This window comes from Homalodisca vitripennis, chromosome 7, assembly GCF_021130785.1.
Source record: "Homalodisca vitripennis isolate AUS2020 chromosome 7, UT_GWSS_2.1, whole genome shotgun sequence".
NCBI lineage: Eukaryota > Metazoa > Arthropoda > Insecta > Hemiptera > Cicadellidae > Homalodisca > Homalodisca vitripennis.
The window spans coordinates 66061758-66075158 of NC_060213.1; the positions used below are offsets into that span (position 1 = coordinate 66061758).

At 35.0% G+C, this 13401-nt stretch overlaps 1 protein-coding gene across 1 annotated transcript in view; it reads left to right on the top strand.

Annotated features, from left to right (window-relative positions):
- LOC124365946 overlaps positions 1–13401 on the top strand; it is a 255781-nt gene that overhangs the window by 136624 nt on the left and 105756 nt on the right. Inside the window, exons 2-3 of the mRNA XM_046822091.1 lie at positions 3149–3297; positions 6906–7063. Of these exons, the coding sequence (XP_046678047.1) occupies positions 3150–3297; positions 6906–7063 (306 nt within the window). The 5' untranslated portion in view covers position 3149. The remainder of the gene's footprint in view (positions 1–3148; positions 3298–6905; positions 7064–13401) is intronic.

Genomic DNA, 13401 nt, shown 5'->3' on the forward strand with positions numbered 1-13401 from the left:
GTAAAGACCGAAAATCTTGAAAAATATATTGTAAAACCCAAGTAACAAGAGTTTAACTTTTGAATACATAGTGCTTCAAGTTAATTGGATTGTCTTATCGTCCTTAATGACGCAACAAAATCTAAAGTGTTTGATAACAATTTAAAGTAAATTTTGACACTAGAGTAAAAATTGACTTGGTGTTTTCGGATCTTGTCTTTTTAAATGTTTTCATCGTAGTACACTCAATTGTGCATCTGATGAGAACATCTCTTCACCTACATTAAACTACATTCTGTAATCTGAGTGTCTCTAATGTCGGAACTATGCAAAGCGTTTTGAGGTTTGAGTATTGAGTTACCGTCATTTAGTTTTTTAGGATCTCTTCAGACGAACGTGACTCCAGATTCTAGGAGTCAAGTCTGTTATATCGTCAGATTTCAGACGCTGTACTAAGGGGAAGGTGAACTGGAGCAAAACTCAACATTCACAACCCGAGTACTTTGCATTTTGCAGAGTCAAAGTTGTTGATATTGTAAAATACAACGCATAAACAGATATTGTATGAACGAATATAGCCGACATATTTCAATTCACATTAATCTAACAGTCACACAAACAATTCTTGCAGGACAGGAAAATGTAATTAAACATTATTAATTTGTTGCCTGAAACCATCAATGAATATGTGCATCATCGTAATTATTAATTATTATTCATATTTAATAAGAATTATTGGTAATTCATCTCTACGTTAATCATTTATTGAATTGTCATATTAAGGGTCCGCCCGTACCTGGATTCTTATCGGACGTTTATCTCAAGTACATTTAACACGATTTCATATAGTATAGATCAAAGCCAAACCGAATAATAAATTACATTTTATTATATTATACTGTTATAATAGTTTGAAATTATGTTGTTAAAGGTAATATATAACATCTAAACTCAAATAGATTCTAAGTCAAATAACAACAAATATTAACTCTTATATCAGTGTAGTACTGGGATGTGTTTATGACCGCATAACTTTTGTAAATGGTACTTGATGAACAACTGAAGTTCTATCCACATATTGAATCTCTATTGGAAAATCATTTCAGCATTCTTCATCCTCCATAAACTGACAGTTCGATGGTTATGATTTTTTTTTTGTCAGCCTACTACTGTAGTACTACTGTAACAGCCTTTACAACCGAACTTGCTCTCTTATTTCCGTGTGGGACACTGTTCATGATAATATTTCAAAAATAATAGTAGCGGTTAGGGAGTAGTTACCTCCCTAAACAAATTAATTGTTATCCGAAGTTTCTTTGTATTCTAAAGTTTGTTAGAATTTACATTTTAGGAACCAAGCACTTTGTAAAACCAGATTAGAATATTTTTCTATTCTTTCGTATCTAACTTCTTGAACACACTTAGGTAAAAGATCTTATTGTACTCCAACTCGGTGGACTCGAAATAACCCCTACAAATACCAAAATATTATTTAAATATAACTTTTTGGTAGTGAAAAATACTGCCTAGAGGTTTTGGTTATATATTTTGGTAATATAAAAACCACCAGGAAGCTCTGGCACAATGCCATGTGCATCCGATTGTTTCAGTCATCACCGTACGAGTACCGTTTGCATACAGTGTCACCCCTCGTCAGGGACATTAACCGCAGGGGTGGTGCATTTTCTCCCTGATGTTATGGAACACATGGGGCGGGAGTTGGGGTTCAGCCCCAGGTGGTTTTTAGCGCACCGAATCCGCACCCTCGCGAACAGATGTTTTAGACTGTATTAAACGATTCAAACAGCAATACGAGTTTATGTTTTGCCATGTTCCCTTCATGACAGGAGTGATGCCTTCATTTTTGCGTCGTATTGTAATTTATTGTAAAGAAATACATTTTTCTGTCAAGAATAAAGTAAAACCTATAATAAAAATACACGATCTTGCAACCATAAATATACGTTTTCAAATCTCAAAATGAGAAATAGCTTTTTGAAAGTGAGAAAGTAGGAAATATGAGTTTGAATAATGAATCTGAAAGTGACTTAATTCGTGATATATTTAGGCCTAATGTTTCTATCAGTGTAATCTGATCTTCCCATAACATTTAGGCCTATAACTTTTTACAAAACTGAGTACTGGTGTAGGTGTGAGAAAGAAGAGTTAACCTGGTCTATTAAATAATTGTTTAGGTTTTAAGCGCTCTTCCGTTCAGTTACATACAACACATTTCCTCTTGTTTTCCTCACCCATGTTTATGAAAATTTGTTAAGTACTATAATAGTCAAATTAGTACCTTTTGGTATCCGTTACTTGTAAGTACACTTATCTGTGTAGTTTGTCATGCTTGAGTGTGTAGAAATAATGTAACGAAAACAGTTTTATCCACAAGACACTGATGACCAGTGTTTTCTCGTTATATTTGTTAAAAGTGGATCCAGCACATGAATATTTTAATATTCCTTAGTTTCCTCGCATCGTAATATCAATAGATTGTCATCTGGGCGGTTGACTGTCCCACGGATATGAAAAGAATTAACGTTACCATGCGATATCGATGGCTTTTTAATAGGAAAAGTACATCATTCATATCCGATCGTTCCCCAAATCGAAGAATTCATCATCGCAGAATAACTGTGTTCAACAAATCATTAGTGTAGTGTCGGTGTGTCGTTTGTGACTTTCCCTGACGTTATTAATGACAACTGTCTTTCACAGGCTCATAGCGCAATCCTACGGCCAGACCTAGTAACAACCATTTACAGAAACTAGTGAAATACTGGGGAACTCTGTTGATAGGTCTTAGTTACTAACCTTAATTAGAAGTCCAGGTTTGGGTTGTCTTCGACTGTGGTCGTGAGGTCCACAGCTGGTAGGTTTTGTTAATTACAGACTGGATGGAGATTTTACCAACAATAAACAATTTATTTGCAGTTCTCTTTGTTTATCCAATTAACTACTTGTGTGTGTAGTTAAAATAGTATACAATATTTTACATCCTAATGTAAATTAAACCGAATGATCGTCTTTTGTATGTACTTAAGTTTTTGACTCAGGTTAAGTTTAAGAAGTTACTATTAGAGTTTAAGTTTGTATCTAGGTATTTCTTTCTATCACTGTGTCTGTGTCACCATCCTGATGTCCTTAATACAAACCATGTCTGCAGGATGTGGTCAGCTGTACCGCTGAGTCCAGGAGGTACCACGCCACCCTCACGCTCCAAGCACTCTGCCACTCTCTTGGGCAGTTACGTCTACCTGCTCGGTGGTCGTAATGGTAACCTCCCCCTCAAGGATCTATGGAGGTACAGCCTTGGTGAGTCCTGATTTTCTATTCCCTTGTTAAATATTAGAATCTTCTTTTATTCAAGTAATACCTTTAAAAATCTGGAGCTTCGCTCCAGAATTTTGGTGAGTTCGTGGATCCCTAACTGTTTTACAAATAGGGAAAAATGTACAACCAAAATTCCAGAAAATACTGCTGAAATTAGTAATGGGACAAAGTGGATGATACAATTTTATGCTTTATGTTCCCACGGGCATTACTCTTGATTTTATTGAACAGAGGACAATGAAAAGCCGATACAGTGTGAGGTAAGAAGTACTGTTAAAATACTTACAACAGAATTTGTACCTGTGCTCTTTTCCACCACACTGAAAGCCCAATGCCCATCGTTTCAGGCTGCCATTGGCTCTGTTAATATGTCCATAATAGGTTGAGCTTACGTCTCTCATGCAGGTTATCGGAAAACTCGATTCATGTTCGTTCAAAATTTTTTCGATTACAACCACCCTGGTTGTAATCGATATTTGATGTGAAACCTGGAAATTTGTATTAACCGTCTTGCACTCAGTGGTTTGCTAGCTGTAAATTCACGGACAGTATTGTGAGGACAAAAACGTTGCATGTAAAAATATGTGCTGACAATATCAAGTATTTCTGAATTAAACACAATTTCATAAAATGAAAGTCATATGCAATATCAATCTAGATATTGATATTGAAGTTAAACACTACTTTTCAATGCTGTTTTCAAAACAATACTGATGAAATTACTGAACATAGCAATTATAGAAGTATAAGTATTTGTTGTCACTAAAGAAGTTCCCACCAATTCAAAACAATAAAAAGAATACATTTTAAATTTTCTAGAGTAACAATAAACAAATGGTTAGACTTGACCTTTACATGAAATTTCTTTTCTACATATAAGATCCAATTTGATGATGGCATCGGCCAGAAGATTAACCGTCCGCAAAATACATAGAAAACGGATAGTTATAGACTTGCATATTTTTCTGTCATTCAGTGGCTGGCAAAAATTCCTGTACTCTTCTTGTTGCCTATCTTTTGTATGATATTTCAAAAATCGATTGAAATATAGGTTTGAAAGTTTGTATGGAACTTCATATCTACATAGTCAATATCGAATTTGATAATTGTGGATTTCATTCTATGGGATGTCCTTAATTTTATCCTTAGTGAAGCCTGTTCCACGTTTGGCATACGTTACTTCTCTTACTGAAACAGGAAAACATTTCGGAGAACTTTATTCGCCAACCACGATGCAAACAAGGTGGTCGAAAGTACTTTGTTTTCCGAGACAGCCAAGTTCCGCAATAAGACATCATGCACGACGAGAAAATTATGTTATTGGGTCAAAGATTTTACTCCTGAGACAATCTGGCTTATCAAATGGGTACAAAGATAGGCTTACCCCTCTAACATCAAAGGGGCACACAATAAGCTCAGGTTGACGTGTGAGGATCTGTGAATCCACCCCAATACCCCAACGCAAAAAAAAAAAAAAAAAAAAACAAAAAAAATGGGTATCTAAATACTTGACCCATTTTCAGCTGTAAACCTAAAATTATTATCAGAGTGTTCTACTGTTCTCACGGCTTTTTCTTTGGTTTTGGAGAACTGCTCTTGTGCCATCATCACACGATGTCCATGTGGATAACTCGGCCATTTTGAAATTTCAAGGAAACGATTTAGTACTCTTTTCTACAGCAGTATTATAATTTGTACACAGTAAAAGGTTATTAAAAAACGTAGTGGCCGTGCCAGCTTCGCAGACATCATTATTTAGTGTGATGGAATTCTTCTGAAAATCCCTTGAAATTTACCCATCAATCTATTTTTTTTTTCATCGAGTAAAAAGTCTCTTTTTTCATGCTTGGAACTTATAGGCATGGATTTAAATGTAAAAATGTCGTAACGTGGACTATTGGTGGACAATTCTTTATTGCGAAATAATAAGAGCCGGCTGTAATGAAACCACCTTGAGATTTTTTCTTATAAAACAAGGTAAACTTTCATTAATTTTTACGGCGTTTATTTTTACCATAGCATTAGGGGAGATTCCTAATTTCGATCTTAGTAGTAGTTTTAGTAGCTTATTAGTTTTTTGTTTTTGTAAATTTTATAATTTTAAATTAGGAAGTTTATAAGTTGTTGAGATTTGTTCTTAATAACCAATAAAATATTTAACAAAACTAAAAAAGCATTTGAATGTTTTTTTAGTTATTTATTTAAAATGAAACATCTAACATAAAGGCAAGATGGGCACGACTAAAAGTACCGGCTCTTAAGTACCTCTTAAGTGTCAGAAGTCTGTTCATGAAAGTAGGTGATTCAGTAAGATGAATGGTCTGTTCTAGAAATAAACATGCTGTACTTTTTTAAATGTATCTCGAAAAGTCAGCGTTTCAGAACAAATTTCTTAGACGACACATTTGATTTGTTGAAAATAAAGTGAAAAAGATTTAATAAACATAAAATAAGTCACAGTTATTGCTGAAGAAGCGTAAAATGTATTCTAGTTTTCCGCGTGACACATGTAATATGCGAATAGATGAATAGAAAGCTAGTTTCATAATTGTTAGTAAAATGCTTTAAAATCCAATTGAGTTTACTTTCATGCCGTAGATTGTAAGAAGTGTGGAAGCAAAATTGCTTAGGCCGAGGTGGATCTTGCTTCCGACATGAATCAGGTGGAAGGTCACTATTGCCGCGAAATCTCCCACGCTGACCCATATTTGAGCTTTTATACAACCTTTTCATACAAGGAATAAAGAGGCAAACTTTCTAAAGAATTGGCTTATACAAATTTAATTTATATTCGTTGCAGTAAAATAACTACTTTTCTATAACCCACGCTCCAAATATTGTATAACTCACTATATTATGCTTATTGTTTTAACTAAAGTTTTTTACACTATCCACCCATTCGCGAAAGCGTAATAGGAAAATGTTTAAGTATTAAATGAAGCTTGTGGCTGTCGTTTTTATAAGTTTATAAATAGTGCTGTAACTATAGTGCAGTAGATATATACTGTCAGACATTTGGGAAAACTATAGAAGTAAACATTGGTTAGAGCCGACTGTACTGGCAGCCATCTTGGTTTTATTCATATAAGAACAATGTTAAATTTAAAACACTATTAGGAGAATATTTTTAGTCGTTGAACTTCGAGAGATGTCTCATTTTAATGTCGTCATAATATGCACTTAAAGGAATTTGAGTTTTTTCGACTGTAATCGTTCATAAAGCTTCTTTATATTGAAATCTATACATTCACAAGAAATAGAATCAAACCAGTTTCGATTCGTATTAATTATATATTTACAATTACATACTTCCCATAATTATTGGACCACAAGTAAGGGCATAAAACTGTTTGATGTTTAGCATTTTGCTGTGGGATAAACACGGGTGATTCTTAAATAATGAAGAATATCGTGTAGAAGTTGTTTCTTGCTTAGAGTCAACTTTATTTTAATTACAATTTGGGACATTAAAAGAAAACTTGCTGTTATTGACTTATATTTTTAAACTTCTAGTAATAGTCTAGTAGTCTATAGTCTTCACAGCTTTGGTGTTACAATCCTTCCTATAACTTATCACGATATTGTTACAGAGGAGAGTCGCTGGGAACTGCTGAAGCCAGGTGGTGACTGTCCACCATGTCTGCAAGAGCATTCAGCCGTCGCCTACCGCGAGTGTATTTACGTCTTCGGCGGCGAACTGGGCTTCTCCGCCGGCAACGAGACGCCCCTTTGGGTCTACAACATCAAGGTAAGCTTTCTCATTTTTCTTCCAGAGACGTCCTTGGTAGACCTAAAAAATTAAGTATAGAGGGTTGGAAAGCTCGAAATGTCAGAGTGGCTTCGATTCTTACCAAGGCGACATCGTTAGTTTAATACAACAATCAAACATGGATGTAGTAGGTTATAACGATAGATAAAAATTTATTCCTATCTATGGTTATTACTAAGCTGTCACATGCCCCTATCTCTGTTATTGTCGCACAAAGGAAAACCTAGACTCAGTGGCGCCACCGGGCAGTCTTTCACTTCAGTTAATATTCCCCAGCGGTTTCCCCAATAGCTACCAATCTGCAATGTCTGTATCGTTAAATTTGACATCTTCTGGTTGGGTATGGTTATTAGTTTGGGCATTTTAGACCTTGAAAAGATTAAATTGATTCATTATGGAGGATTTAGTTTATAAAATCTGTATGGAAATCTTACTGAAGTATCTCTTTGCAGCCATCTCCTTTTCTGTTTTATTAATAAATAAAAATAACCTAACCGCATTTTACACACTTTTTCAGATAAAACTTTTTTATATACAAAAAATTCTGAAATTATTTTTTATGTACGTACTGTAAATATATTTACGTGTCTTAAATTATAATATATCCAGATAATATTCCGATTTTTTTCTCTTTACTGATTTTAAGATGTCTCTAAATTTTGCCTAAAACACCCCTGCAACATAATAATATTGCGTGGAGTATAAATATTTTTATTGGCATTAGGAGCAACCATAAAGGCTGTTACAAAAGTTTTAATAACTCAAATGATCCTTACTGAAAACCGACTCCACGACCTGAAAGTTAATTCAGGGGTGATTCCGAAAATGAGGATTTATTCCTATTCGTGACTCTCAGGAATGGATGACATTTTCACAGAGGATGACTGTGAAGTCTCTTTAATACTGTAAGGGAATGCTTGCGATACAGCGGGCAACAGCTAGCTGAATAATGAGGGACATTTACTATTTAGTGAGTGAATACATGTAGGGAGGACTGAATGTGCGTGTTGGTTTTCTTCGAGTGAAAGGGATGCAAGCAACAATGTCATACAGGATTTCAAAGAGCAGAACAAGGGTGGAAATATGTGGAGGCTGTTATTGTTCGGGAGGGGAGGAGGGAGGGACTCATTTGTCACACGGAGCTAGGATCAGTGTTTTATCAGAGCTGATGTAATGTTCGCAGAGACCCGAGCAGAAACGTAATAAATGTTTCAGAATTGTAAAAATGCTAGCAGCGGAACAACATTTGATATAATTCTTTACACAGAGTGATAATAATTTTCAAATGTTTCGTGATACAGTATTAAAATATTATTATTTTCAGTTTGAATTCATTAAAATAAAAAAAAAAAACATTGGTAGTATATACTTGGTGGATATGCATATCTAAACATTCAGATATTTGATTTTCTACATAATGAAACTGACGTTTACTGATAAGTTTGGATTCAGGCATTTTTATTTCTGAATTTGAGTTATTAACATGCATTTGTTTACCAACCTTGAGCTTCTTGTATAATACTAATTATTATAAATGTTTATTCAGGCATGTAAAAGGTGAACAAATGAAATATATACTGTCGATTACGTAATCAGCTATTTTACGCAAGAGAATATTTATATTATATATTTCAGATGAAATTTGTCGCTTTTTCTTCTTTATGAATGTTTTATTTTTATTTATATGATTTTTTTTAATTTTCATTTAAAGTGTGTTACACTGGATCTATAATGTCAGTGTCAACATTAACCTTATATTTAATGCAGATTATTAGAAAACCAAAGAAAATTTCACAAAAAGAGAGGTCTAAATAGTAAATAGTAGTAACTACATTTAGTTAATATTACTCTAGAGTAATTGCTTTCACAATTTTAGGTGTATTCGTGAAATAAAGAAATTCTTAATTATTGATAAACGATGATGTTATTTTCAATGCAGAACTCCCGACCACCAAAAACAGTGATGACGCCGTCAGTTGTTGACGTCAGATCTGTCGTTTTGTCGGTCGACAGAAAATTGCTTAATGCATGTCATTAATTAATATTGTAATTTATGCAAACGGAACTCGTTATCAACTTGATTTGTGATTTATGAAGAGATTTAACTGACAAATAATTTGTGATTTATATTTTAGAAGCTTTAATTTCATGAAAATTATACGAGTATCACATTTATGTTTTTTTTTTAGTTGAATTGTAGTTTGGTAGATTAAAATTAACAAAATTAAGCCTATTTTTAAAGTTCATTTAGACTATTATTGATTTGATGGGACAGTACGATTACAAAATGTGTCACGTTTATCGCGTCCAGTTAAAAAATTAGGTACTTTCAGTTGTATATTTTCTAGAACAATTTACAAAATATTTTCTAGAACATTTATCATAAATTATAAACCACTTTAGAGTAAATTTGGCTACAATAGACTATATGGGTGCCTCATTAGCACAGTTTTATATCCAGTTTGGTTGTTTACAACTTTCGGTGCTATCGGACGATATCATTTAGTGTAGTTTGCAATTGCATCTATTTTTAACTTTCCGTTAATCACTTTGTATATTTTAATACAAAGGAACGAGTAAGACCATTTTTCATAAAGGTTTTGCTCAAATTAATTTTACAATAGATAAAATATCGATATATTGATAAAAAGACCACATGGTGACTACAATAAATTTAATTTTCTATTACGTATTTTGTGTAGGCCTATTACTATTTTCTGCATGGTTTTATTAAAACATTTGCAACTATATCCATAAATTGGAGTACATGATTAGCTTCCATTAATAACAATTAATTTTCAAAAATTTCTGTTTCGAAGTATTGGATGAAAGGGAATGTGTTTTAAGTTACTCTTGTGTAATAATTTGGTCTCAAATGTAATAATTTGGTAATCAATTGCTAAATTTGGACATATTGGCGATAGCTCCGAAAGGAAAGACTAGCTTATATATTTACCGTGTACATTTATTAAAAGAAAAAGAAAGTAAATGGATTCAATTAAAAAAATGGTTTAATAAGAGACCAATTTAAGATTCTCTCTACCACATTAGCTCAAAACATTAATTACCATATTAAAAAAGAAAAGTGTTAATAAAGGCACAGCAATTAGAAGGCAGCAGACTGATGTCTCACTTCAACACAGTTTTCATGAATGTTCTTTGTCTTCATTGAATAATTAAGTACTTTAAAATCCAAGCAACGTTTAAAAATGGTTTATTTATTCCTCCCAATTACTTTTACAATTGTTCTCAATGAAGTAACATTACATAAATGAGAACAGTGTCATAATTATGTTTTAAATGTTGCTTCACATACATATACTGCTTCCGAAAGATGCTACTACAACTTTTTACCACGCCGAGTACGCGACTGTGGATTTTCCCCTATGTTTGTAATTTATGATGTCTTCGTGTGCGATTTATTTATTGTGTGGTTAGAAGATTGCAAAGCTTTTGGATTTCCCTTCTCTTAGTCATTTACCATTTCTAATGTTTGGAAAAGCTAGTAGATTTTTCCTTCTCTTTGTCATTTATTATTTATAGTTTCGTACTTGCAAGATTGTAAAGCTTTTTTATACGTCACAATTTCTGGTCGTTACAGTTTTCCACCTTCGAAATACATAAAAGTGAATTTTGTGACCGTTATGTCCTTAATTGCGTGAAAACTGTTAGACTATAGTACGTCATTGTTAGACGGACAATTTTTACCTGAGAACGAATCTTAAAGTTTCCGCTTCATCAATTTAGTCGAATTCTGATTCCCGATTCCCAAGCCAAGCTGATTAGCGATTTGGGATTGTGTTCTATTTATTTAAATTTAATCGAGTCCCAAGAAATCCATTCATTATATTAACACTTATTGTACATGCCCAATGCCGTATTTACATCTGCCATGTATCGAAGACTGCTGCCTATGTAATACAACGTTGTCCTGAAACTAATCCCAATGGTACAGTATAGCGGGTACAACGGTTATCGCAAGATAACCGAGTCAAGCAACATCGAGCGTGGCTGCTGCTTGGATGGATGACCGCTGATGATCCTGTTCTTGCAAGCGGCTGGCCTACCCGGCCGCTGGCGATGATTTGAAACCCGTTGGCCCCCAAGATGTGTTAGAAAGACTTCTTAGCCCAAACTTCGCCTGGAAAATAATACATAATTTTCAAATTGTTTTTAAACAGATGTTTACAGAATCATGATGCTATTCGTAAGACTGTGACGGCGGCTTTGTCTAATAATTATTCTATTGTGCAGTAGTTAGACATTGACGATGATTTTATGGTAGGTATACGAATTAGGATTTTAGGGATTGACAAATTGTTTTCTTTTACGGCTTAAAATTTGTATCTTTTATTACATATAGATTTGTGTTTATAAATAAAATACTGCTTAACAAAAATTCGTTGTACAAATAAAAAAACTTGTTATTTGTTTGCCATATTTCGTATGCATACAGTTAGTAAAACTCAACATTTTTTCCTTCGGTCTGATACCAAAATGCCCTTAAAAACTTCCGAACTCCAGATAAGATATCTTAAAGTGTTGACAAATAATTTTTTAAAATGAAAAACGAAAAATCTTATTAAAAACATCGTTAACAGAAGGCAAATTGCACCACCGAATGGAGGTACGAGGTACGTTCTTCACTTCTTTCCTTACGTCTTTCCATCCGTTTTCCTGCTTATTGCGTTTACGTTGTCAGCAATGTAAATTGTTTCTTTTACTTAATACCAATTACTCATTTCATATATAATGTGTTACTTCTAGAATATACAAAATCATAAATATTTCCATAAAATAAAAGAAGGAGTAGCCCACGCAGTAATCTATCTCATATAAAACTTTAATAGGTAGCGTAACTTCTTCGTAAATCATAAATACTGTTTCTCAAATCCATTTCACGTTTTAATCGAAAAAAGAATACTTTGTCTGAAACACAGAAAATCTATATGTTGGAATGTCACTGTAAGAATTCTACAGTATCACTATACAAAAGTAGTTAAAATAAATATGAAAAAAATTATCAAAATTAAATTGTGGCAATTACGTAACAAAATATAGCAAGACAGATATAAATATATTTTTTCAATTAAGAAAAACGATATTGATTTTCCATATGCCAAATTTATCTTTATAATGTAAGAATAACCCAAAACACCAATGTACCTGTAGACACTGAAGCGCAGACAGACGCACGTTCAGACAATATAATCAATGGCTGGCACCGCGCCTCGCCGGTGGTTAGCAATGATGTACTACACAGGACAGCGAAACGCCGAACCGCAGACAGACGCACGTTCAGTCAATATAATCAATGGCTGGTAGTGCACCTCGCCGGTGATTAGCAATGATGTACTACACAGGACAGCGAAACGCCGAACCGCAGACAGACGCACGTTCAGTCAATATAATCAATGGCTGGTAGTGCACCTCGCCGGTGATTAGCAATGTTGTACTACACAGGACAGCGAAACGCCGAACCGCAGACAGACGCACGTTCAGTCAATATAATCAATGGCTGGTAGTGCACCTCGCCGGTGATTAGCAATGATGTACTACACAGGACAGCGAAACGCCGAACCGCAGACAGACGCACGTTCAGTCAATATAATCAATGGCTGGTAGTGCACCTCGCCGGTGATTAGCAATGTTGTACTACACAGGACAGCGAAACGCCGAACCGCAGACAGACGCACGTTCAGTCAATATAATCAATGGCTGGTAGTGCACCTCGCCGGTGATTAGCAATGTTGTACTACACAGGACAGCGAAACGCCGAACCGCAGACAGACGCACGTTCAGACAATATAATCAATGGCTGGCACCGCGCCTCGCCGGTGGTTAGCAATGATGTACTACACAGGACAGCGAAACGCCGAACCGCAGACAGACGCACGTTCAGTCAATATAATCAATGGCTGGTAGTGCACCTCGCCGGTGATTAGCAATGTTGTACTACACAGGACAGCGAAACGCCGAACCGCAGACAGACGCACGTTCAGTCAATATAATCAATGGCTGGTAGTGCACCTCGCCGGTGATTAGCAATGATGTACTACACAGGACAGCGAAACGCCGAACCGCAGACAGACGCACGTTCAGTCAATATAATCAATGGCTGGTAGTGCACCTCGCCGGTGATTAGCAATGTTGTACTACACAGGACAGCGAAACGCCGAACCGCAGACAGACGCACGTTCAGTCAATATAATCAATGGCTGGCAGTGCGCCACGCCGCTGGTGGTTAGCAATGATGTACTACTACACAGGACAGCGAAACGCCGAACCGCACACAGACGCACGTTCAGTCAATATAA